Raw genomic sequence first — 25,652 nt, 5'->3', positions numbered from 1 at the left:
TATTTTCATTTTAATTTCCTAAAAAATTAAAAGAGAAGTCATTAATTCCACGTGTGTGTGTGCATATATATATTTTATATATATATATATGTTTTATAGGTGTGTGTGTGTGTATGAGAGAGAGGAAAAGAAAAAGAGAAAGGTTTCTGTCTGTTGGTTTTTCTGGCGTAACTAGTCTTATTTTTGTTATACTGCAAGTTACTGCAAGTTATACTTAAGTTACTCTGACTTAAAATATAGACCATGCATTATATGTAAAGTTCCTTTTGCAGGCAGCTGTTGTGGAGCACCTTAGAAGTCAGAACCTGGAACAGTTGGAAAAAAGATTCAAATGGAAACTCATGAGAGTACCAGTTGAAGGAGTTATGCTACATTCATTTAGATACCCTGGCCAGAGAAGCCAACGAAGGAGGCAAATATGAGCCTCCATCAGAAGACACAGAGCAGCAGCTCAGGATTATATTAATAGCTGAAAAGTGAAGTTACTGATTTGCGATTGAACTTCTCACTGTGTGGCATAAAGAAGGCATTTCTTTAGAAAACCAATACCAAGTAATCAGGCCAGAAGTAATCCCCCTACTGATCCAATAAATATTAATTAATCCACTGTTGTACTCCAGGCACCAATGGTATAATGGTGAACGAAACAATCCCTTCTGGTGCTTACATTCTAGGAGGGGACACAGACAAAAGTAAACAGATGAGTCAATACAGAGACCTGGAGAAAAGGGAAATAGGAGAATACCCGGGAGAGTAGTATTCCAGGTAAAGTGAAACACTATTGCAAAGTCCTTGAGATGGGATCCATGCAGGTCCACGAGACAGCAAGGAAGCCAGCATGACTGAAGCAAGAGAGCAAAGAGAATGGAGGGAGATTGGAACAGAAGCCAGATCACATGCACAGACACAACACATTTTTTTTGCAATTTATGACTATTTTTCATATGAAATGATTATGACCCCCCACTTTACAGATGGAACAACCAAGCCTGAATAAAGTGACATGGATGAGGTGACAGAGCCAAGGCCAAAATCCAGCTGACTCTCATCCCAGGCTACATACGTTCCATCAAGACGCTTTTCCCACTTGTTTTCCTTACAGGACCAGGCAATTTTGCTCTCTCTACTGCACTACCATCAGTAAGAGGATATTTTAAATGCTACACAAAAGAAAAGAATCTGGACACATGCCCATTCTTCTCTCTTTCCTACCAAACCGCTGAATAGCTCAGGTACTCTACGGCACACCAGGAGCTAACAAGAGGCCCACCCCTGACCAGCCTTCTCCTCCTCCGAATTCACTTGAGGGGATTCACTTGATCAGAAGCCAAGGAAGCTGGCAGGAGAACAAGACCTCATTCTAAGGAGGCTGCAAGGAGGGAAGAACAGAGGGACAAGATAGAACAAATGTACACATCTTGCCACCTCCATTGTTTTATTATTTTAAGCAGGAGAGAGATCTGCCTACTGTAGTATGTTCGTTACAGCTTGTATGGTAGAGGGGACACAGCCCAGATCAGGCAAACCCAAGATGAGGCAATATGCTGTAAAAATACTCTGAGAAATCCCACGGAAGCCCAGCGACTGTACAGTTGGGCTTCCTGGCACCCGGAAAGACACAAGGAGCAAAAGCTACTCCCTCAAGAGTAGTCTCTGTCATGCTTCCTGTGTCTCTCTATACACCTCATGTTTCTCTTGACTGGTGCATGCGTTCTACTACCATAAATATTCATTCCTCTTTACTTCCTTCTTGCCTGTGGCCTTTAATGGTTTCCTTAGTCCTGACTGTACATGAATTTTCAGATCTGCTCTCAAAACTAACTGTGGTATCTCTGTATCTCTCAGTTCAGATTCCCAAGATAGATAATTTTGTTCATCCACATCATTTCTTTAAGCTCTCCCTTTGGGTCACAGGCTGCCTAATGACATACCCTCTCTTTGTCCAGTCGGCTATGGCCAAAGGCTGAAGTTCCACCACAGAAAATAGGAACTGCCTTCCAGTTAAGAGCAGTTTATTCTTTTTAAGAATTGTTTTAGCTATTCTTTTTTTGGTCCTTCCACACACATTTTAAAATAAATGTGTCTATACCTACAAAAATATCTTGCTTAGATTTTGATAGGAATTGCGTTTGATTTGTATTTCAAATTCGAAGATAACTGACATCTTTACTATGTTGAGTCTTCCAATCTACAAACCCAGTATGCCTCTTCATTTATGTGGATCTTCTGTGATTTCTTTTATCAGCATTCTGTAGTTTTCAGTATACAAGTCCTATACATATTTGTGTGATTTGTACTTAAGTAATTCTTCTTTATTTTGCATGATTACAAATGTTATTGCATTTTTAATTTCAGCTTTTACTTCTTTATTGCTAGCGTATAAAAATATAACTGACTTATGGTGCTGATCTTATATTCTGAAAATTTGCTGAAATAATTTATTAGTTCTGGAAGGTTTTTTTGGTAGACTCCTTATAATTTTCTAAATAGATTATCATGTCATATACAAATAGAGATAGTTAATATTTTTCCTTTCTGATTTGTATGCATTTTATTTTATTTTATTTTTGCTTTATTGTACTGGCAAATACTTCTAGTATTACATTGAATTACTAGAGTATTCGATGTAGTGAGAATGAATATCCTTTCTTTGTTCCAAATCTTAGGGGGGAATCATTAGACATTTCCCAACAGCATGATGTTACCTATAGATTTTATGCAAATTTTTCTATTAAATAGAGGAAAGTTTTCCTCTTTTTGGGTTTTATCATGAGTGGGTGCTGAGTTTTGTCAAATGCTTTCTCTGCATCCTTTGATATGATGATACGATTTACCTGCTTTGACCTGTTAATACGGTTGATTATATTGATTGATTTTCCAAATTGAACCTGCCTTGCATGCCTAGAATATACTCACTTTTTACATCAATTTAAAAAAAAAACTGTGTTATATTTGCTATTATTTTAAGAATTTTTGCATCTATAGTCATGAGGAATACTGATCTATAGTTTTATTTTTGTACTTTTTTGGTATCAGGTTATAGTGGCTTCACAGAATAAGCTGGGAGTATTTCCTTCTGCTTTATTTTCTGGAAAAAAAAAAACGTAAATTAACGTTCATTCTTCTGTGAACATTTCATGGAATTCTGAGCCTAAAATTTTCCTTTAGAGGAATTGTTGTTGTTGTTGTTGAGACGGAGTCTCGCTCTGTCACCCAGGCTGGAGTGCAGTGGCAGGATCTCAGCTCACTGCAAGCTCCGCCTCCCGGGTTCACGCCATTCTCCTGCCTCAGCCTCCCAAGTAGCTGGGACTACAGGCGCCGCCACCACGCCCGACTAATTTTTTGTATTTTAGTAGAGACGGGGTTTCACCGTGTTGTCCACGCTGGTTGCGAACTCCTGAGCTCTGGCAATCCTCCCGCCTCGGCCTCTCAAAGATTATAGGGGTGAGCCACTGCGCCTGGCCCGGAAATCTTTAATTATAAATTAAATTTCGTAATTTTAGAGCCGGGGTCTCTCTGGCACCCTGGCTGGAGACCAGTGGCGTGACCACAGTTTTACAGTTTTTTATTTATTATTTATTTATTTTTCTACAAATCACACACAAAAAAGTTCACTGAAATCAACATTTGAAAGAACGCTGATGTGTTACAACTTTACATTGATTGCATTTTTTAAGGTACAGTGTAAGAAGTGTGTAGTAACAACTTGCATCAAAACAGCAGATAAAGAAGCTTCTCTCTACTTCTTCACAGTGAGGGCTACAGTTGAGTCAATCTCAAGGCAAGAGGCAAAAAAATGACAGCTCCAAAGCACCCAGCGTGACTTTTGAGAAAAGAAAAATTCAGTTCAGGGGCTAAAACTGCCCACACTGAGCAAAGCCCTGTGCCAGGGACAGAAGAGCAGCTGCCCGCGGCCCTCCTTGTACAGCAGTCCTGCTTCCTCCTCCAGGAACTCTGGCGGGAAAGGCGGGGGAGATGGTCACCGGTTACCCTGCTACGGAACTGAGGCCTGAGACCAGGACAGGGCTACAGAGAGACAATCCCGAACTCCTGGGCTCAGGCGATCCTCCTGCCTTAGCCTTGTGAGCAGCTGGGACCACAGGCATGAACCACTGTGTGCCTGGCTAATTTGTGTGTGTGTGTGTGTGTGTGTGTGTGTGTGTGTGTGTGTGTGTGCGCGCGCGCGCGCGCGCGCGCGCGAAACAGGGTCTCCCTATGTTGCCTAGGCTACTATCCAACTTCTAGGCTCAAATGATCTCCCCTGCCCCTGCCTTTAGTCTCCTGAGTTATTCCATTTCCCAATTGTTACAGGGCTATTCCGTATTTGTTTTTTTCATGTTGAGTGAGTAGTAATAGTTTGTTTTGAGAAACTGGCTCATTTCATCTGAGTTGTCAAATCGATATGTGTAGAATTGTTAGTTATAATCCCTGATTGTCTCTTTAACATTTGCAGCGTCTGTAGTGATATGTTGTGATGTCCCCTGTTTCATTCCTGATATTGGTAACTTGTGTCTTCTCTTTTTTCTTTTTTTCTTTTTTTTCTTTTTTTTTTTTTTTGTCAGTCCTACTAGATGCTTTCCATTTTATTGATCCTTTCAGAGAGCCAAATTTTTCTTTTGTTAATTTTTTCTATAGTTCTTTTTTTTGTTTTGTTTTGTTTTGTTTAATTTTTTCATTGATTGCTATTCTTATCTAAGTTATTTACTTTCTTCTACTCACTTTGGGATTGTTTACTCTTCTTTTTCTAGTTCTTTGAAGCAGGAGCTTAGGTTGTTGATTTGAGACTTTCCCTTAATTAATATGTACACTTTTTCTTTAGTGCTATAATTTTCACTTTTAGCACTGTTTTCGCTGCATCCCACACATTTTGGTAAGTTGTATTTTTTCTTCATTCAGTTTATTGTACTTTTTATTTCCTTTGAGATTCCCTCTTTGATCACTGAATTATTTAGAAGTATGTTTAATTTCCGAGTGTTTGGACATTTTTCTATTTTTTAAATTATTTAATTCTAGTTTGACTCCATTGTAGTCTGAGAACATACTCTGTATGATTTTAATTCTTTCAAATTTGTTGAGTTTTGTTCTGTGGCTAAGGATATGGTAGCTCTTGCATAAGCAAAATATTCCATCAGCATCCATATGCAATGTAGATGATTAAAAACAATGTGCATTCTGCTGTTATTGAATGAATTGTTCCATAAATATCAATTGGGTCCAGCTGATTGATGGTGTTGTTGAGTTCTTCTAAATCTTTCCTGATCTTCTGTCTAGCGGTGATACCAATTAATGAGAGAATAGTGTTGAAGTCTCAAACTATAATTATGGATTTGTCTATTTCTCATTTCTGTTCTATCAGTTTTTATTTTACGTACTGTTCAACTCTATTGCTTGGTACCTTCACATTTAGAATTGCTATATCTTCTTGGTGGATTGTCTCTTTTATCATTAGATAATATCCTTCTCTGTCCCTGGTAATTTTCTTTACTTAGCATTCTACATTTTTAATTAATTCACATAGCAAAGCATTTCTGAAACCACAGCAACTCTGGGACTGTGCAGTTCTGTCCCCTGAACAGACCATTGGAAGCACAGCCTTCCTTCTCTTCACCCTTCCTGCTCTACTTGCTGTTCTTAAACCCACCCTACCTTGCCTACAGGACATTTTGGCACAACCTAGGAAACCCCTTAGAGAGAAGACAATGCACTGTTTGTAAATCAAGCAGCATGTTTACTCCTAACAAGCTATCAAAGTTGTTTGTATAACTGCTGTTAAAATGGTCTAAAAGTGTTGATAGCCTCACTATTAAGACTGAGGCCTTGTTTGCTTTAAGGAAACACACTGTCAGGCTCCTAAATAATGAAGACTATGCTTAAATTATTGAGCAATTATTTCCGGAGCCTAATGCATTTCTAACAATGTCAACACCCTACTTGATATCCTTCAGTACCTTAAGACAGCATGCCTATAGTGGCCATGAAGGCAACATAAAAGCAATGGTGTGCTGTCAATATTACACAAGTTCGAAAATAATCATAATAATAATGTCTAGACTTTATTACCTTGGTGTAAATAACTGTCATAACTGATTTCAAGACACTAAGGTGAGGTTCCTGAACAAGAAGTTGGAAGAGATACCCATAGATGGCTCTCATGGAGTGAGAGCTGGTTCCCACGCACCATTGCACACTGCGTTAGAGAATAAAGAGGGGCTGGTGTAAGGCAATGGGCAGTGGCAATGTGTTGGCAAGCTGGGAGCACACAGCCTTTCTGAAGGCATTCAAAATTAGATTTAAAAAAAACATGGAGCAGAGTGGAAATGGCCTATGGATCCCCAGTTTGTGACTCCAGGAGAGAATATGATCCAAACTCCTTGGACTAGCATTCAGAATTTCTTTACGTTCTCATTCTTTCCTAGTTTTCTAGCTTGTTTCTAGTTCTCTCACTCTTGCTCACTATAATCCGGTCACATTGAACTGTTTGTGATTCCCTGAGCCCACCTCTGTTACTCTGCATGTATTCTTCTCTTTTCGGGAATGTTTTTCTTGTTCTTGTTGTTGTTGTTTGAGACGAAGTCTCGGAGTCTCGCTCTGTCACCAGGCTGGAGAGCAGGGGCGTGATCTCCACTCAGTGCAACCTCCGCCTCCCGGGTTCAAGCGATTCTCCTGCCTCAGCCTCCTGAGTAGCTGGAACTACAGGCCGCGTCACCACGCCTGGCTAATTTTTGTATTTTTAGTAGAGACAGGGTTTCACCATGTTGGCCAGGATTGTCCCAATCTCTTGACCTCATGATCCACCCACCTTGGCCTCCCAAAGTGCTGGGATTACAGGTGTGAGCCACCGCGTCTGGCCTTCCAGGAATGTTTTATACCATCACTTCTTTTGGAAATCCCTTCTCCTTTTAAAATCTTGATGTCTTCTTTACCTAATATAACAATACACAGTGAGTTTTATGTTCCCATGGAATCATTTGTAGGGCCATATATCAGCATGTATCATATTCTGTTGTGACTTTGTTTACGTGTCTTTCTTTCTCACAAGACTGAGAGCTCCTTGAGGATAGAAAATGTGTCTTATTTATCATTGTACATTCATCACTTGGGGCAGAGTTGGGTTTACAGAGGGAACTCAGTAAATACATAAATAAATGTATGAATGAATGAATATAAATAAATACTGCTACTAATAATAGTAATAAAAAGCCAACTCTTACATGACATAACATATGGCCAAAAAAAAAAAACTGTTGTAAGTATTGTACATTATTAAGTAATGCAATCATTGAAATAACCCTCTTAAGATCCCCATTTTATAGATCATAAAACTGAGGCCCAGAGGACATAAGAGATTTGTACAACCATGGCCAAACAGCTAACTGATAGAGCTAGGCACTTCGCTGCATCAGACTCCTTTCACCTCTTGACTTTTTCTGAGTCCTCCCTAATTGGTAGCAGTCATGAGAAAATAAACACTTCCAAGTACATTTGTGACTGTAGCAACTAAGTGCCCTCACTGTCTTATAATGCAGGTCACTCAGAGACCATTCGCTATCAGGACAAGGTTGCTGCCGTGGTGAATTTACAGAGAAAAGCAATGTGTTTAATTAAGTGGTTGTCAAAAACACCCACCCAGTATAAATGGATTCTGGCAAGAGAGATGCTTTTGTTGCTGCCAGAGTCCTGCCACAGGTCGTTAACATCTTGATAGATTTGAGGCACTTTCTAGCCTGAATGCTTTCACCCGAAGACAGAGGCAAGTCTTACTGGGCTTTGAGCTGCTTGGAGGCCCATGGACACGGAGGCAGGACACAACAGATGGACCCTGCTAGTATCAGCCAAGGGCTTCATACAGTGGATTACTTGACCAGAACTAAATCTGAGCCAAGTGTGTGGTAAGTTCTGAGCCCAGCCATATGCCACACACTGTACTAATCACTGGGAACTAGGCTGAGATATGCTGAATATAAGTGAATCAGAACCAGGCCCCGCCTGAAGGAGTGCCTTCTTCACAGTGTGCACAAGGAACTACACTGTGTCGTATAATGTGAGCACAAAGAGGGAAATAAGATTATTCCGGTTGAATCAATATGGAAAGGCTCTGTGGAGTTGGTATCCCTGAATGACAGGAGAAGCCTGGGTCAGCAGAAAAAAGGGAGAGGCATACAAAACAGAGGAAATGGGGTGAGTGCAATCATGAGGCCAAATGATAGCACCGGAAATTTGGGGAAACAGCAGGCAGTTCAATTTGACTGATAGAATTTGTAAAGGCTCATAATGGTAAGTAAGGCTGGAGAGAGAAAGTCATGACATACAAGGGCTTGTGGATGCAACAGACATATATGGAAGCAGTGAGAACCCACTGAACCCACTGAAATTCTTATGTGTGAACATGAGAGTGATCTGGACCAGCATACTTCTCAAATTTTAATGTGCATAGGAATCAATTGGGGATCCTGTGAAAATGCAGATTTGTGTTCAGCAGGCCTGGCTGGGGTGGGGACCAAGGGTCAGCATTGCTAAAAAGCTCCCAGGTGATGCTGGTGCTGCTGAATTCAGGACCACACTTTAAGTAGCAGGGGTCCAGACTAGATGAGCGTGTACAAAAATCCATGGGGTTGAGTAGAAGATGCAATTCAGAAATGGTAATTTCCATAGTACTTTTATCATTCAGTTCCTTATGATTTAATAAGGATTAGAAATCCCTGATTTCCAGGTTTTTTTTATCTTTTTGCTTTTTAATTATTGGTAGTAGTGTTTTTATTATATAATTAGTTTAGCAATCCTGATAACATAATGAGACTGTGACAAGGTAAAAGTGTGATTGGCTTTAGTCCATCAGCATTGCATTTGACTTTTTTGTTTTTCCTGGTCAAAGACTAAATAAAGTCAAATGAACAGCAAAAACCAGAGAAAGATCTGGAGAGGAAAAGGTCTCTGAACCTGCCCAATGAACCCCTGATCCTCTTCGCTGCAAAAAAAAAAAAAAAAGACAGTCAACAAAGAAAACAGACACAGGCACAAAGATTATTTAACCAATTTGAACTGCAGTGATCACTGTATTGGGAGATGAAAAAAAAATCACAAAGGCAGCAAGAGCAGTGTAATGAGAAGACAACTAGCCTGGGAGAGAGGTGTCATGAAGTCAAGCCCTCCTGTGACCCTTAATAAGTGGTTGCCCTTCCACTGGTCATTTAATCTCTGGGTTTCTTCATCCGTAAAATAAAGCCAATAGTTCCTCACTGCCTGCCCCCATGGGTCCGTTTGAGAATTGCATAGGATCGTAGGTGTGAAAGCGATCACACGCAGTGTCGCTTTGGGGACCAGGATACTTAAAAGAGGCAGTCCTGTGCCTGGAAAACAGTCCCTGATCACCTATTCTTCAATGTTCCTTTGTCTCCCAGGCTGCCCTTTTCTTTATTTAAAGATCTAATAGAGCCCTTTCTTCCGCAGCATCTTCCTAAATTAAGCACAGATGCCCTTCACACTTCCACTTACTGCACCAAATCCAATAAGCAGCATTCTCTGTTTTTCAAATAAGTTTTTTCAGGGGAGATCCAGCCAGTATGCTCTTCAGGGAATGCCAAATATGAAAGAGGCAACCCTTGTCCATCGAAGATGACAATATAATACCGAGGCACATGTAGCATCTTTGCACAACAGTGGAAAGGCTCTTATGGCAAAAGTGAAGGCAACATACCAGGCTGGAACCTTATTCCTGCAACTTCAGAACTGTGTCACTCTTCTGAGCCTAGATTCTCTCGTTTATAAACTGAAGGTAATGTTTCCTACCTCAGACTGTTACTGTGAGGATTAATCGAAATGAAGAGACTTTTTAAACTATAAAGTGCTATAGAAATATTATTATTGTAGAAATAGCCAAAAATAAATGGGGATCCTTCATAGAGTTTCATTTATCTTTCCAATCGTAAAGTCTTACTCTGTCCCACTGACAGATATTTCCTACTTGGAGATTCAGTTTTGAAAGAATAACAATAAACCCTTATATTTGTGTGTCATTGACAGTTTGGACAGTAAGTGTCTGATAATAGGTGAACGATTGAGTAACTTTATAAAAACTATATGGTAATCAGGAAAAATATAAGGAAAAAACTAAGAGAAGTTCCATTTAGAGAAGATCATGAAAATTATATACATTTGCACTTTTCACAATAGCAAAGAGATAGAATCAACCTAAATGTCCATTAATAATAGACTGGATAAAGAAAATGTGGTACACATATACCATGGAATACTATGCAGCCATAAAAAAGAATGATATCATGTCCTTTGCAGGGACATAGATGGAGTTGGATTTGGAGGTCATTATCCTTAGCACACTAACACAGGAACAGAAAACCAAATACCCCATGTTCTCACTTATAAGTGGGAGCTAAATGATGAGAACACATGGACACATAGGGGGAACAACACACACTGGGCCTACCAGAAGGTAGAAGGTGGGGGGAGGGAAAGGATCAGGAAAAATGACTAATGGGTACCGGACTTAATACCTGGGTGATGAAATAATCTGTACAACAAACCGCCAAGACACAAGTTTACCTGTGTAACAAACCTGCACTTGTACCCCTGAACTGAAAATAAAAGTTAAAAATAATTATATGCATTTGTTCTCATAATAGCAAATGCATGGACATCAAAACATTTGGTGCATTTTAAGTGCTCAATAAATGTCATTATTAATATGTAACAATTTTTGGCAAGAATGCATAAATATAAGCTGGAATAATATATACATATATATCTCTCAGAAATTAAAAGTGGATGTGCTTCTTTCAAGAATAGCAAATATCTAATGAACTAAAGGACCTATTACCTGGGGAATCTTTGCACAACAGAGGAAAAACTATTAAAACAAGGACATATTAAATCGAACATTAAAGCAAAAAAGGACATATTAAAACAAATTCACCAATTAAAAAAATTAAAAAGACAAACCCTATCCAAGTTCACCCAGCTTTACTGATAGTAAGTAGTAGATCCAGGATTCAAAGCCAAATCTTCTGATTCTGAATTCAGTGCTTTCTCTATGACACCTGGCTGACTCTTCAACTTCACTTTGATTCTACTGTCTATATGTTATGCATAGACAGTCCGATTTCACATATTAATTACACTGAAGCCCTGGGAGAGACACTAGGTGGACTTGGGGGAATAATGAAACATATTTTCAGTATCTTTTACAAAGATGAAGAGCAAGAATTACCGCTTCTTAGATACCTTAGGCAACTACTCTCAATGAGGAATAAGAAGAATAAGAACAACAATCCACCACGACCACTTCACACTAACGTGTGTGGAGGAAGGCGCTGTCTCCTCCTATCTCTTTAACCACTGTAGACAAAGACACCTCAAACACATTCTGCTGAAGAGCCACTTTATTGCCATCATATCATACTTTTTGAGATTCCATAGAGTGTCAAGACATTCTCCTTGGTGCCGGCTTAATGGATCAGTTCTAAACGCATACACATAATTTTTTAAATAATCGTTTTGCTTCAGAAGGGCCAATAAAAGGGTAATAGGAAACTGCAAGGTGGAAATAAATACTATCCTGCCTTTGTAGCTGTATATAACACTCCTGGATGAGCTGGGCTGGAGGCCTGAGTCCCAATTGGAGATTCAATAGAATTCTCTTAATGATGTCAGCTAAACTGGGATCTAGCTGAAGTTTAGGGCTGCATCTCTCCAGTGCCCCTCTTGGACTCTCTTTGTGTTCTCTTCCCAAGTGCCTGCAAACTTTTTTTTCTGATTTTATTGAATAATGTGTCCATGTCAATTTAGAGAATCACAAAGCAGCTTACCTGAATTAATTTGAGTACCACTTCTTGGAAAATGACTTTACCAACTTAATGTTAGTAAAATAAACAACATATGCATTGTTTTATTCTTCTAAAATCTGAAAAATTCTCATTTCTGATTCACATCTAGTCCCAACAATTTTAGATGAAAGGTTGAAGGCCGAGAGTGATCTTTATAAAATGGAAATTGATTGTACTTTCTCAACCCTTCAGTGCCTCCCCATCACATATAGGATAGAACCTAAGTTCTTTAACATGAGGCAAAGGCCCTTAGGCTCTTTTCCAGTCTCTTCTCTTGACAATTCCTACCTTGCCCTCCTACATCAAACTATTTCTGATTAAAGGAGTCTGATCAAACATGACTAAAGATTGAGCTGAGTTCATCAATCAACTCACCCCTGCATCTTTGGAAATAATTAGAACCCAATCAGCCTCAAGGCCAGTGCAGGGGTACAGTCTATTTTCCTTGCTCTAACACTTACACGTTCCTCATTTGGGCACTTCATGTTCTCCAGCCCACATTCCTCATTTATAAAATGGGAATCATAAAATCAACAAAGTTGTTGTGAAGCTAACATAAGTTCACAGATGTGAAAATAATTTATAATGTGCTATACACAGTAAAAGGGCTTTTACTTTCATCATTCTGAAATGGGAATCCTTGTTCCAAAGCCAGACATGCTAGACAGGCAGCCAGGAGTGTCCCATCTCCATGGAATGAGCTAAAAGTTAATGTGCATGAAGCTCAGTCATTTTTGTCATACATAAAAGAGAATCTTGTGTGGTTGGTGAGGCTAGGGCAGTTGGTCCACATTACAGCTCCTATAATTCATAAGAACTAAATAAATGGGTCTCATTCCGTTATAAAAAGAAGCCAGGAGTAATTGCAAGCTCTCACCTTTCTGGGCCTGCATGTTTGTTTGTTTTGTTTAGTTTTTTTGTTTTGTGGTTGCTGTTGGGGGAGTTGGGATTTTTGTTTATGTGTTCTCATTGTTGTTGTTTTTGCCTTTCCCTACCTTGGTGTGCTAGAATTTTCAAACAAATAAACAAAAAGGCTTAAATATGAAAGGCCATTTAAATCCTCCATGAATGCTCCTCTTTTTGACAATTATTTTTTCTTATTTTTCTGCTTGAAAAGTAACAGTGGCTAGACTAGGAACCTTATTTATTTGGACCAGATGCCTGAACCACCGTCTTTACAACTAGCAGCTCTTTCCATTGCATAATGCATCTCGGAACCCACGAAGAAAGAAAATAAACTGTCAAATTCTCACTATGGCAGAAATGACTGAAATCAGAACTTTTCCAGAAAGTAGGTTTTAATGGGGAAGAGGAGGTAAAGGATTTTGGCAGAGAGAAGACCAAAAAGAACACCAAGGAACTACGATTTAAAGGAGATGGATGGGTTCCAAAGTGCAAAGGAAGAAAGTCTGCAAGCAAACAAGCAAATATGATAGTAAGAAATTGCATGTATGCAGGACTCATCCCTCATTGTTGTAGTTAATTTGAATACCTACCACAAAACGAAAGAGAAATGTAAAATGAGTTTCTAGATAGGCCTTACCAACTTTTGAGCTTCCTATTAGGTTCAAGCTGGGTTCAAAGTTTGGGTCTTTGGGGGACAGCTGTTCATATTTTTCTGAAAACTACTGATGTTACCAAACATTGTAGTTGATGTTAAATCAAGCATGCAGAATTGTAGTGCTAAGCTTCAATACAATTCATAGTCTGACTTAGCTTTGGACAATTTATGTCGACACATCTTTATAATCACTGAATAAAAATAATCAAGCAAACAAAAAAGCATATTTCTATATAAATAAAACTAATTAAAATGTGCAATATTAAAGAAATTACCAGTTTTGTTATCTGAGAACTCAACAACAGCCCTGACTAGATTTAGAAATACCACATTTATGTATTCTTTCTTGTAAGGGAGTTGCAATCTAGAAACAAATTAGTTAAGTGTTTACTACTATTGGATCTCCAAAATCTATATTGACACCTATTCTAATCAAGGCCAACTATTCATTTGCAGAAGTCAGATTTCACTCCGGATGGAAAGTGGGGAGTGGGAAATGAAATGAGTGTTGGTAAAAGTGAATTAGGAAAAAGCCTGAATTACAGAGTTTCCTTTTCATTAGCGGTAACCCAGAAATGACAGAGATGGATAGGATAGAAATGAAGGTGGACACTACGAAAAAGAGCCTCTTACTAATAGTTACTACTTGTGAACTAAGAGGGGCACTAACTGCTATTGAAAGTCCATGTGCTGGGTGTTTTGCTAATTTACCAGTGTTATCTCACTTGGTCCTCTCAAGAATTCTTCAGATACATACTATTATCTCCATTTTGCGTGAAGAAACAAAAACTCAAAACTGACAGATAGGTTGGTGTCTAAGAGTTCATTTGTATTTAATGCCTGGAACGCATTTGGAACAATAGTATAAAATGGTGATCAGTCAGATGAACTCACAGGTGATAATGGTGCTACTTCCCACTGATTGAAAAATTTGTTCTGCTGGCCTGGATGGTAAAACATTCAAGTGTTGCCCTGCTGAAACTTAGTCTAACAAGACATCCTGCCCAGGAGTTAAAGGTTAATGATTATTTCCTCAAGGCATAGGAATCACTGAGCTTCTCTGCTGAACCCTTTTGTGATCAAGTTACCAAGCCAGGGCTGGGCGCAGTGGCTTACGCCTGGAATCCCAGCACTTTGAGAGGCCGAGGCGGGGGGATCACAAGGTCAGGAGATCGAGACTATCCTGGCTAACATGGTGAAACCCCGTCTCTACTAAAAATACAAAAAATCAGCCAGGCGCGGTGGCGGGCGCCTGTAGTCCCAGCTACTCGGGAGGCTGAGGCAGGAGAATGGCGTGAACCTGGGAGACGCAGCTTGCAGTGAGCAGAGATCGCACCACTGCACTCCAGCCTGGGTGACAGAGCGAGACTCCATCTCAAACAAACAAACAAAAAAAGTTACTAAGCCAGAAAACAGAACTGACTAAATCAAGTATCTGAACTGGGTGGTCTAATCAAATTATCTGTTTAACATTAAATCTTCTGTAGTAAAAAATAATTGCCTTTTTCTCTTATTATGGGGGTATTTTACTTATTATTATAAAGACCACGGTATTACTAATATTTACTTGGCGGGGAAAGAGATGGTCACACAAACAACATAATTTCTGGGAAGGCTAGAAATGTAACCATCTTTGTGGTGGCATCTGCAATCAAAGCTCTTACGGATAAGGTAATCTTTGGGGGGAATGCAGGCAGTTATTGACACAATAAGGGCTTGAATGTTAGACTTGGTTTTTATTCTAACTCTGGAAATGCACCTGTCTTAGCTCTCTTCATGATTTCCCTGGTTTTCCTGTTCATATGATTGTATATAAGATCAAATTCAAAGTGTCTATGTTGATTTTATCTATCTTCTTTCCCAGGCTTTCTTTCTGTGACACCTAAAATGAGATGAGTAGTAGTTCAATATGTTTATAGGGGGAGTGATTTTAAATAAGAGAGATTGGAATGAGAGAATTAGGAAGCTGATATAACAGTCTTTGAGAGTAGTGATACAGGCCTGACCTAAGGTAGACGTAGTGATGGTTGAGTGAGGGGACCATCCCAGAAAACAGTTATAGGAGTTATATCATCTGGTCATACATAGGAGTCATATCTGGTCATACCATCCCCATGGAATGCCAGAAAATGTGACTAGACTGATAATTCAATCATTTATCTTATGTAGCAACCAGACAAATTCTACCACAGGTTCATCTCCTATTCTGTTACAGTGATGTCAAGGAAAACGCTGTCTTTCCACGGCCCTTCACTCAGCTGTAACTACTCACTTTGTCAAGAGCCAGAAGCCTTGAATGGTCTCTCCAGAAGTCTCAGCTACGTGACCTTTCAAGTCTTCCATGGCAGTCTCAATGGCCCCCGGCTAGGTGGAAAGAAGAAAATACCTAGTTTAGAACAGACTTAGCCCACTTTGCTCTTACGATTAGTTAGTATATTCCAGCAGCTTCTCGGGAAAGCTGGTCACAAAGGATATAGTTTATTCAGTTACCTGTATGCCTGTATGCCTAACTGCCTTCCAGAGAACTTAGTCTTGAACTCTAGCAAGCTTTTCTCCTTGGGTGGAGAAAATGTGGTCTAGGCCCCATCTTCTACAATCTTACTCAGATTTTAATATATAAATGAAGACAGCCATTTTCAGAGGAACAGTTTTCCCAAACAAGCATTATAAAGTTCAAAGCCTTTAGGAATCTGTACATTTTTAAATTAAACCTTTTTTCTTTTCCTAGAGCACATGTCAATAAAACACAAAATAACCTTCTTCCAACAATCTGACAATAAATTTTAGCTGACTCAGGGAGATAAACTCGGTCTGTCTCCTCACCTCATTTTCTGCATCCTTCCCCGAACAGGTGTTACTACTTATAGGCCCAGCCTTAGCTTAAAGATTGATTGCCATCTGTTCTAGCAAGTTCATAGACTCTCTAGCTCAATGACTCTTAAATTTCAATGCCCATCAGAATCACCTGAAGTATGTGTTAAAACATAGATTTCTGGAACTATACCCAGAGAATGTTATTCTGCTGGACCAGGGTGGGACCTGAGAATTTGTATTTCTAACAAGTCCTTGGGAGCCACTCATGGTGTGGAGGCTGCACTAAGAGAACCACTGCTCAAATGTACTTCAACAGAGAAGGTTGTGCCAACATCAGTCACCTCCAGTGACCCCACTGGCAGGGCTAGATGACTCTGGAGGGGAGTTGCTTATGATTCTATGACAATTTTCCCTACACTCAACCTCCGCTCCCTGTGATGCAGTCTGACTCTTCCAGTCCCACTTGTCCTCTCAAAAATAATACTTCCTTTGATGACTCAACATGGCTATTTTTTGGGGTCTCTCTTCCTGTATTCACATAATTTTGGTCTCAACAAATATAACTTAGTAGTGAGACTAATATTTTTCAGAAGAAAAAATTGTTAAGTAGAGTTAAAGAGTAATGAAATAATCCTAAAATAAGCATTTTATTGAATGCTTTTATGCCAGGCACTTTGCCAAAGATATGTGAAGATGAATATAATCATGTAGAATTTTTAAAACCTTATTTGCCTCACTTATGGAAAATAATTGGCAAAGCCTATCAAAATGGAAAATGATCTATCCTTTGATCCAGATTTTCACTTCTGTGAAATTATACTAAAGAAATTTTTGCATATATACAAAATGACATATCTATAAAGTATTCTTTGCAGGCTTGTTTTTGGATAGCAAAAATTTCTGGAAAAAAAACCCACAAACATCTCTCAATAAAGAACGATGGATATATATTATAGGATACATTCATACAATGCAATATGATGAAGTTATTAAAGGTGTGAAGAAAATTGTATTCATATGGAAAGATTTTTAAATGTATTATCAAATGAAAGAAAAAAATGATCAGAAGAGATGGTAAAATATGCCATTTTCTGTATAAAAAGGAGGACAGGGAATAAAAACAAATATTTGTATTTGCTTCTCTATGCCTAAAGTAACTCTTGAAGGATATATAGAAACTATTAACATTGGTTCCCTATGGGTCACAAAGAATGTGATGAAGATAGAATATGAAGGTGATGTTTTGCTGTATACCTTTTCAAAAGTTAGACACAAAAAATAAAGCATGTTCTTTACAGAATGAATTGGTAGCCTCTGGATTTCTATCAGTCTTCTCACTGTGCAGTTCTTATCTTTGGTAAAAATGTAGGTCAAGCCCTTATAGAACATAGAAGGAAAATATACCCAGATACAGAATTGTACTCTCCCCCATCTTACTATTCTAGTTATTATAATAAGTTAACTTTAGTCATTCAGTGCCAAATATAAAAGTGTAAATACATTGACTTGTGTCTGGGACATTAGGTTTAAATCTCAGCCTTTCTTATGAGGATCCACTATACACCATTTTGTCATTCTATACATCAGTTTGCTCATTTATTAGATGGATAAGATAATAACTGTAACTGAGTCATGCTACAAAACACTATATATATTATATTATTATATATAAAATGATAAATACTGATTAATAAAATCTTTATCATCATTCCCATTATGGCTGACATTATATAGGAAAATAGTTATACCAGAATTTGGGGATCAAATGTTTACTGTAATTGAATAATCAGCTCTGAGACATCATGCAGCCTAAGACAAACAGGGAAATATGGTGGAATAATATGTACACATCATCCGACACAACATAACAGGCAATATTGTCTTTTATAGTCTAGCACTGAATAGTTTTAGTTAAAGCAAACCTACTGGGGGAATTTTGAAAACATATGTGTTTGTTTCCTTACATTTCCTTGAGCTAGACTAGCCTGAGGCCAGTTATCACACAAACAATGTCCACGTCTGTGCTAATTTTTCTCCATGTAATGAGCTCCTTAGCTAAACAGCAGTGGTATAGAAAAGAATGTCCCTGCAGACTCAGACACTGGGGTCTCTCTTGTCATGTCCAGACTGGAGTCACTTTGCAATGAACACATAAAGTAAGAAAATCAGCTCTAAATCAGACATGTCTTTTAAAGTCAAAGCAAATTTGTCTTTACCTGAAAATGAAGGGAATGTATCGTATCTCATTGTGGTTAGTCCTCTGCTCTCATAAAGAAAAAAAATTTATGTTTTAATAATCTTCACAGGATTTCAGGGTTGGAGGGAGTCAAGAAACCTTTTGCCCAGTGAGATGACTATTTTCTACACCAGAAAGAAGCCCACACCGGCAATAACACAACCAATATATTTATTTGTTCCCAATGTGAGAGCAAGACACGGAACCCTATAGCAAGAGAAGAGGGAAAGAGAGAGAGTATGAAAGCCAAATTAGTGTCATGGAAGCAATGACATCTTGCTACACAATGGGAAGTCCTGAACCTGCTTATTAAAGTCTCGTTGCTCACAATAGAACACAGACTATAAAAACGCCACGGGGAACCGTTAATTAAATATTAAAAGATCAAATAGTTTCAGTCCCATTAGTTTGTATGTAATTTACATTCTCGAGTATAAATTTAGAGATAATTCCCCATCCCAAATCGCTTTCAACTTTCTGATAAGGTATCTGCAAATATAGAGTCCTACAGAGAGTTTAAAAATATCTTTCCCCATGTGGACTAAGTATTGTTCCTTTCATAAGAAGTTGCTTTTGAATATCAGTCTCCACAACCAAGAAGATTATCATAATATACCTCTAGTTATTAGCCTTGAGGGGTACTTTTGTTCAGAGAAGCCACTGGGCCTTTTTTAGATATGTCTAAGCAATAATAGCAGATGAACTAAAACCAAAGGAAAAGGTTATCCAAGCAGACTGATGGCAAGTGGTTTGGATCTTTGTTTCTGTGACCTTTCATTCATTTGCCAAAGTCAGAGGCAGTGGGCTGTGGTAGAAAGCGTCGAGAGTTCTGGGTTCCAGGCCTGTCTTCTAGTTCTTGCATGGCCCAGAGGTTGCTGGTTGACCTTGGCACCAAGTCATACCTCATTTGTGTGCATCAAAGGTTGGATTCAATATTCCTCAAGACCCTTCTAGTGGGAGCTCCTAAGCTAAGTCAGAGGCACACAGCTTCATAAAATAGATAATAGGTTGGAAGCCTGAGGAAAGGAAGTAACATCCCAGAGAGACCCACAAAGGATACAGGAGGTTTACGGGGCCAGATATACTTGTTTTTATGATCCAGTATTGAGAGATGTGTTCTCATATATGAGGTTATGACGCTAAAATTGACTTGTTGGTCAATAGTTAATTTATGTGTCAGTCACCTCTTTGTAAATCTAATTTGTAATTCATATAATTGAGCTTCTTTCTGATTATGGCATTGGCTGTTTACTCCTGGCACTGGAGAAACTGAGCACTATCCTGCCACAGGGAGCCAGTGAGTAACTTTCCTTTCTAGCTTAAAAAATTTAGACAGGAAGAAACCTATATATACAACAAAAGTTAAATAAATTGTTGTATATTCCCATAGTTGGATATTATGAAACCATTAAAAATTGTATTATGGAAGTATTTTATTGAAATGGGAAATAATAGTTGGCATATAATCTCATTTTTACACTAGAAATTATGTATATATAAGTAAAAGAAAAAAAGAATATGCACCTAAATATATAAGAGCAGATTTAATACATTTTGGTTAAATTTGGGCAACGATAATCTTTATTTTACTTTGCTTATTTACATTTTTAAATTTTTCTTCAATAAACCATGTCCTGTGCAATAATTTTAAAACATTTTAATAATATAAAATACCTGACCAAGTAATTCCTCCACTCAATGACTACCCTTCTGAATGTACAACATATATACTTTAAATTCTTACTCCATGAGAAGTTGATTTCTTTTTAATTGAATCTAATTATAAATTGGGAAACTAGTTTGAGCCCTAGCTTTGCCACTTGCTACCCTCTTGGGCAAGTCAGTGGTCACTAACTACTGTGACATTGAGCAAGCAACTCCCCCTTCTCTGGACCTTATTTTCCTTTGAGAACAAGTGTGTTGATTAGCTCACTGGTGCTCAAAATGTGGTCTCAGGACAGAGAGCATCAGTATCACCAAAGACTTTGTGGAAATACAGAATATGATGTTTTGCATGGTAAAGATTGAGAAGCATATGACTATATCATCTGTAGATCTCATTTCAGCTTTAAGAAGTCATATTTTATCATGACTCCTTCATAGATTTGAATCTTTGAGGCTCTTGATCTTATTGAATTATCCCTTGAGAAAATGAATTAGCTTCCTTTTTACCGCTACAGACCCTATATGTCTACATTTATATCTTACCCTGAAGATCATGAAGAGGTCATGGGCATCTTAATGTTCTTTCCTATGACCAATTACAGAAAAGTGGATGTAAAGTCAAGAAAAAAGAGAAAGCATTTATAACAACGAGATGCCATTTATAAAATATTGATAGATGTGTTATGCATTCTACTAAGAACTTTTACAAAGTTAGCTTATTTAAATTTCTATATAAAACTGGTGTTTTATCTATACTTTGTAGATGAGGAAATACATGCATATACATACAATATCCCGCCCCCCCCAACACACACACATTTCTCTCCAGTTTTTTTCAACTACCACCCATTAGCAGACTTGTGGTTTATAAGCTAGTAAAGCTGGATCTGTTTTCTAAGTTTATCGTTATAAATTTCAGTTAAGCCAACAGTTGTATTTCCATTGTTCTCACTTCTGTGAATGCACATTTATTTTACTCACATGGCAATAAGAGCTCTTCATATTATGTCTGTTGGTCTGAAGGAGGGCAAATGCTGACTACCTTGGGAAAATCTCCCTATTGGTCCCCAGAGTCTTCAGGTTTACTTTAGATTCACTAATAATTAGAAGATTTTCCCTCACAAGCTTTTGAGAACTTAAGATTGTTTTCGATACACCTAATGAAAGAGATATTCTTCAAGTTGATTGGAATCAGTCATCGAAAACACTTACAAAGGAGCCATAAATTCTATTGTACATGGTTAGGAGAGTGTTGGAGAAAGAAGATCCAGAATCAAGACCCGGAATCTAGCTGCAGCTCTTCCACAAACATTATATGACTTGGACAGGTCACTTCATTTTTCTCAAATTTCAATATGTTCATCTTTAAAACAAGGATGGTAAGCCCTCTCCTGCCTGCCTCCCAGTATTGCTCTGGGGAATCAAACAGATAAAGGATGTGCGTTTGCTGTATAAGCTACATGGTGCAACACCAATACAATCATCATGTGTAGTGGATTTGGACTCTGTCAGTTTAGCTAAGCTGAAGCTACATTTTCTAGAATTGTTTTTTTGGGTGTGTTTCCAAATTAGGACTGCCAACAATAGACACCTGTGTAATATTCAAAAGGCAGAATTGAAACATAAGTTTTTTTCCCTGTTGAAGATCAGCACAGGTCACCATGCACTGTGACAACTCATGTTCATGGCAACTGATATCCTGGTTTACCTGATGGCAAGGGGTAGCCCCTGTACCTGCATCTCCTTCCATCACAGTCAGGCTTTCTTTCTAAGATTTTCCTCTTCCTGGGCTGGCTAAGTGTGTAGCTCAGGAATGAAAGCACTAACTTCTAAAAGTGACCTCACATCATCAAGGTTAAACTTGGTGGGAGACAGACATAGGTTCCAGTTTTTCCTCATAAGTTCAACATTGTCACCAGAAATTCCAGTTTGTCCATGCAATTGTTTTCTTATTCCTTTTTCCCTATTTCCTCTTCACAACTGCCAACTGGTTGGCCTATTCTAACTTCAGGCCCAACACCAGATTCAGAGAAGACAATTTTCCATAGTCTCAGCCAGCTCTCATAATAAATCAGCTCCCAATAATAAATCTCCTATTCTATATCACAGTGTGTTCTTCTATCATCAAACCCTGACATCATCAATATCAAAGATAGCACAACTCCAAGAGATGCTTTGATTTCCTTTGCAGCTATATCACACAGCTTAACTTTGCATATTGAATAAAGTTCACATACTTTGGAAAACAAACCATATGCTCTACATATGCAGAAACACTCACACAAACACACATATAGTATAGCACCTACTAAAGCATCTTGCACATAAGAGTATATGCAATGTTTAAACACAGACTCACACAGGCACACACACACACACACACACACACTCATTAAGTTGCTTTAGTTAAAACTTTACCTAAACCAAAGATATATTTTGAAAGCAACCAAATCAGGATTTATTAATTAAAGCTTTGGAAAAGTAATTTTTTATGAGAATGAGTTGAAATACATTTTTTTCCAAAAAGAGATCTCCCACGGTCACATGAAAATGAGATGTTCTCTGTTGCCGTAGTGTAAACTCCCTGATTTTGCCCCCGATTGATCATAGCCCCTAAGTTAACCATGACTGTGCTAATAAGAATGTTGAAGGATTGGAAAGAGGATCTATAAGTAGGAGGAAGAGCTCAAGAGGGAAAGGTACTAGAAACCTATGAAGCACTCTCCACTGGATCCAAATGCTAAAAGTTAAAAATACTGTTTTTTAACATCTAGATATACGAGCTCCCTCCTGCTTACTTACCCATCCATCTACTTTCCCAGCTCCATCGAGCAGGTAAGAGAGCTCAGTTCCAGAGGGTAGCTGTAGGTTTCAGATTTAAACCTACCTGCCCCCACGTCGTAATATGAGCACCCCATTGTAAACCTTAGAGAGTCAGTGCATTCTTAGCAATATCCATATCTTTCCCACACAATGAATACCCTCACTGGGTTAACAGCTTTGTATTCTAGCTACTATGGTTCTCTCCTTACAGAAGATTAGTTCTTTGAGATCAGGTTTAGCATAAACACAAACGGAGGAACCAAAGAAGGAAGCTGGGGGACATACTTCTTAATACTATCTCTGGAATCTAAAATAGATCTTTAAATTCTCTGAAGTTCGGATCCTTCATCTTTAAATAGGGATAAGGATACCTACTTCATGATTATTATGATGATTACATGAAACAAATGTGAATACGCTCGGTAAATATGTGATATACAGAAGGATTTTAAGATGTTTTATGGTGAATTTTTATGTAGTATTTAAGAGAACCAATAAATTTACCCGTGTAGCAAAGTACTTCCGTGAGATATAAGGCTGATGATAAGGATTGGGGTAAAGAGTAGATTCAGTCACACTTGACTGCCTTGAAATCTGTCTTGGCATCGGGTCCTTGCCTGGGTCCTCTTCTTCCATCGATAGGTGGTCAGTCTCAGAGGGCTGGTCATCTCCCTCTTGCTTCAGGGACACACCCTGGAATCCTTCAAAACTCCCAATTGTTAACATTTCTTCAGCCTAAAACAAGGGCAGAAAAATCTCATTGGAAAAAATGTTGCCTGTATACCTGTGTCCTAGCTATGGCAAAACAGAATATGATGAGCAAATGGCATTCCTGAAACTTAAAAACACCCCTCATGTTAACTAAACAGAGGCATTGGTGGATACAGCTTCATAACACAGATTTCTAAATACCATCCATAATCCTGCAAGGTCATTTACCAGAAGAGTGAAGGAGAGACTCTCCGGACAGAGAAAGGAGTTTGCAAGTAGTTTCATTTTCTCATCTTTAATCCCAGGAGACAGGAACCTGAACAAGAGAAGAGCTGTATAAAATAATTACCAGACAATTTCTCTTCAAAATTGCATAGCATTTTTGGTTGAAAATGAAAGCTTAAGAGTTAAAAGCAATGATAATGACTGAAAGCTTAAGAGTTAAAAGCAATGATAATGCATTTTCTTTCGTGCTTCTTGGGTAATGATAGAGCATAAGAGCACTTAAAACTGAACATGTTTTTAAACTGAAAAATTCGAATTCTAAAAATTTATTCTAAGGAAATAATTTAGACGAATACCCAAAGACTCACACGCATGCACCTGCATATACACACACACACACACACACACAGTTGTTCAGTTGGGCATCGTGGCTCATGCCTGTAATCCCAGCACTCTAAGAGGCTGAGACTGGTAGTAGATCCCTTGTGCTCAGGAGTTTGAGACCAGCCTGGGCAACATGGCGAAACCCAGTCTCTACAAAAAATACAAAAATTAGCCAGACATGGTGTCATGTGCCCATAGTCCCGGCTGCTCGGTAGGATGAGGTGGGAGGATCACCTGAGCACAGGAAGTGGTAGTTGCAGTGAGCCAAGATTATTCCACTGCACTCCAGGCTAGGCAACAGAGCAAGACCCTGTCTCAAAAAAAAAAAAAAAAACAACAAACTTTGTTCATTATAACATCGCATCTAATAGAAAAATATACCATGTTATATGTAAAAGAAAAACACACTAATTTATATCTCATCGAAGAACACTGTGTATAAAAATAACATTAGACATTCATGCAACATTGTGTCTAACACCAAAAAATAAAAATAAAAAAGTATCCATCAGTAAGAAGTTGACTAAATAAAATATGTTGTACCATACTATAAAACACAAGTGTGAGTGTATATTTTCATCACCAAAAAATATCCAAATATATTATAAATGGAAAAAAGTAAGTTATAAAATATTATAAATAATATTATTCCAATTTATTAAAATAATTTAGAAAGAAAGAGAAGAAAGATAAAGGGGAAAGGAAAGGAAGAAGGAAAAAGGAGAAAGAAAAAACAAAGAAAAAGAAAGAAAGAAGAAAAGAAAGGAAAAGAAAAGAAAAGAAAAGAAAGAAGGAAGGAAGGAAGGAAGGAAATGTACCTGCATATGTATATACAGGCATACATGTATGATATAACGGATTTAAAAACATCTAAAAAGAGGGCCTGAAAAGAAGTAAAATAAAATATTAACAATAATTATCTCTAGATGACAGCGTTAGAAGTGATTTTTATTTTTGTTTCCATGTCTGTGGGTGCTAGTAATGATCACACATGGTTTAAAATAAATAAAAATAATAGAGTGGTTTCTATTTTGTACATACAAAGCAAAGCAAAATAAAATAGAAGGCACATGGTAGCTTGGCAAAATGTGCACTCATATCATTTCAAGCTGACAGTGAGCATGTTATCCTAGAAACTTTCATGTCCATTTTCAACATGAAAGTAGGAATGCCAAATTATTCTCAGAGTCACCTCCTTGTTCTTAAACAAAAGTGGTTTTTAATCAATTTCGTTGGTTCTTGTGAAACAAAGGAAGGTGAGAAAAAGCCCCCAACCCCAGCAAGCTTCCACTTTTGAAACTGGGATTAACTAGGGTATTCACAAGCGGTAAAAATAGTATGATCCTATAATTTATTAGCTAATTTTGGATATTTTGGCATGAAAAGGGTGCTATTG

General features: G+C 38.1%; 1 protein-coding gene across 1 annotated transcript in view; it reads right to left on the bottom strand.

The window, feature by feature from the left end:
• The window catches only part of TPRG1 (tumor protein p63 regulated 1), a 149,120-nt gene that overhangs the window by 91,421 nt on the left and 32,047 nt on the right, over positions 1-25,652 (bottom strand). Inside the window, exons 2-3 of the mRNA XM_038003060.2 lie at positions 23,441-23,671; positions 15,671-15,762 (exon numbers count right to left, since the gene is read on the bottom strand). Coding sequence (XP_037858988.2) covers positions 15,671-15,762; positions 23,441-23,662 — 314 coding nt within the window. The 5' untranslated portion in view covers positions 23,663-23,671. The remainder of the gene's footprint in view (positions 1-15,670; positions 15,763-23,440; positions 23,672-25,652) is intronic.

This window comes from Chlorocebus sabaeus, chromosome 15, assembly GCF_047675955.1.
Source record: "Chlorocebus sabaeus isolate Y175 chromosome 15, mChlSab1.0.hap1, whole genome shotgun sequence".
Taxonomy (NCBI): domain Eukaryota; kingdom Metazoa; phylum Chordata; class Mammalia; order Primates; family Cercopithecidae; genus Chlorocebus; species Chlorocebus sabaeus.
Note: the sequence above shows the minus strand (reverse complement) of the source record. Positions and strands in the feature narration are given on the sequence as shown.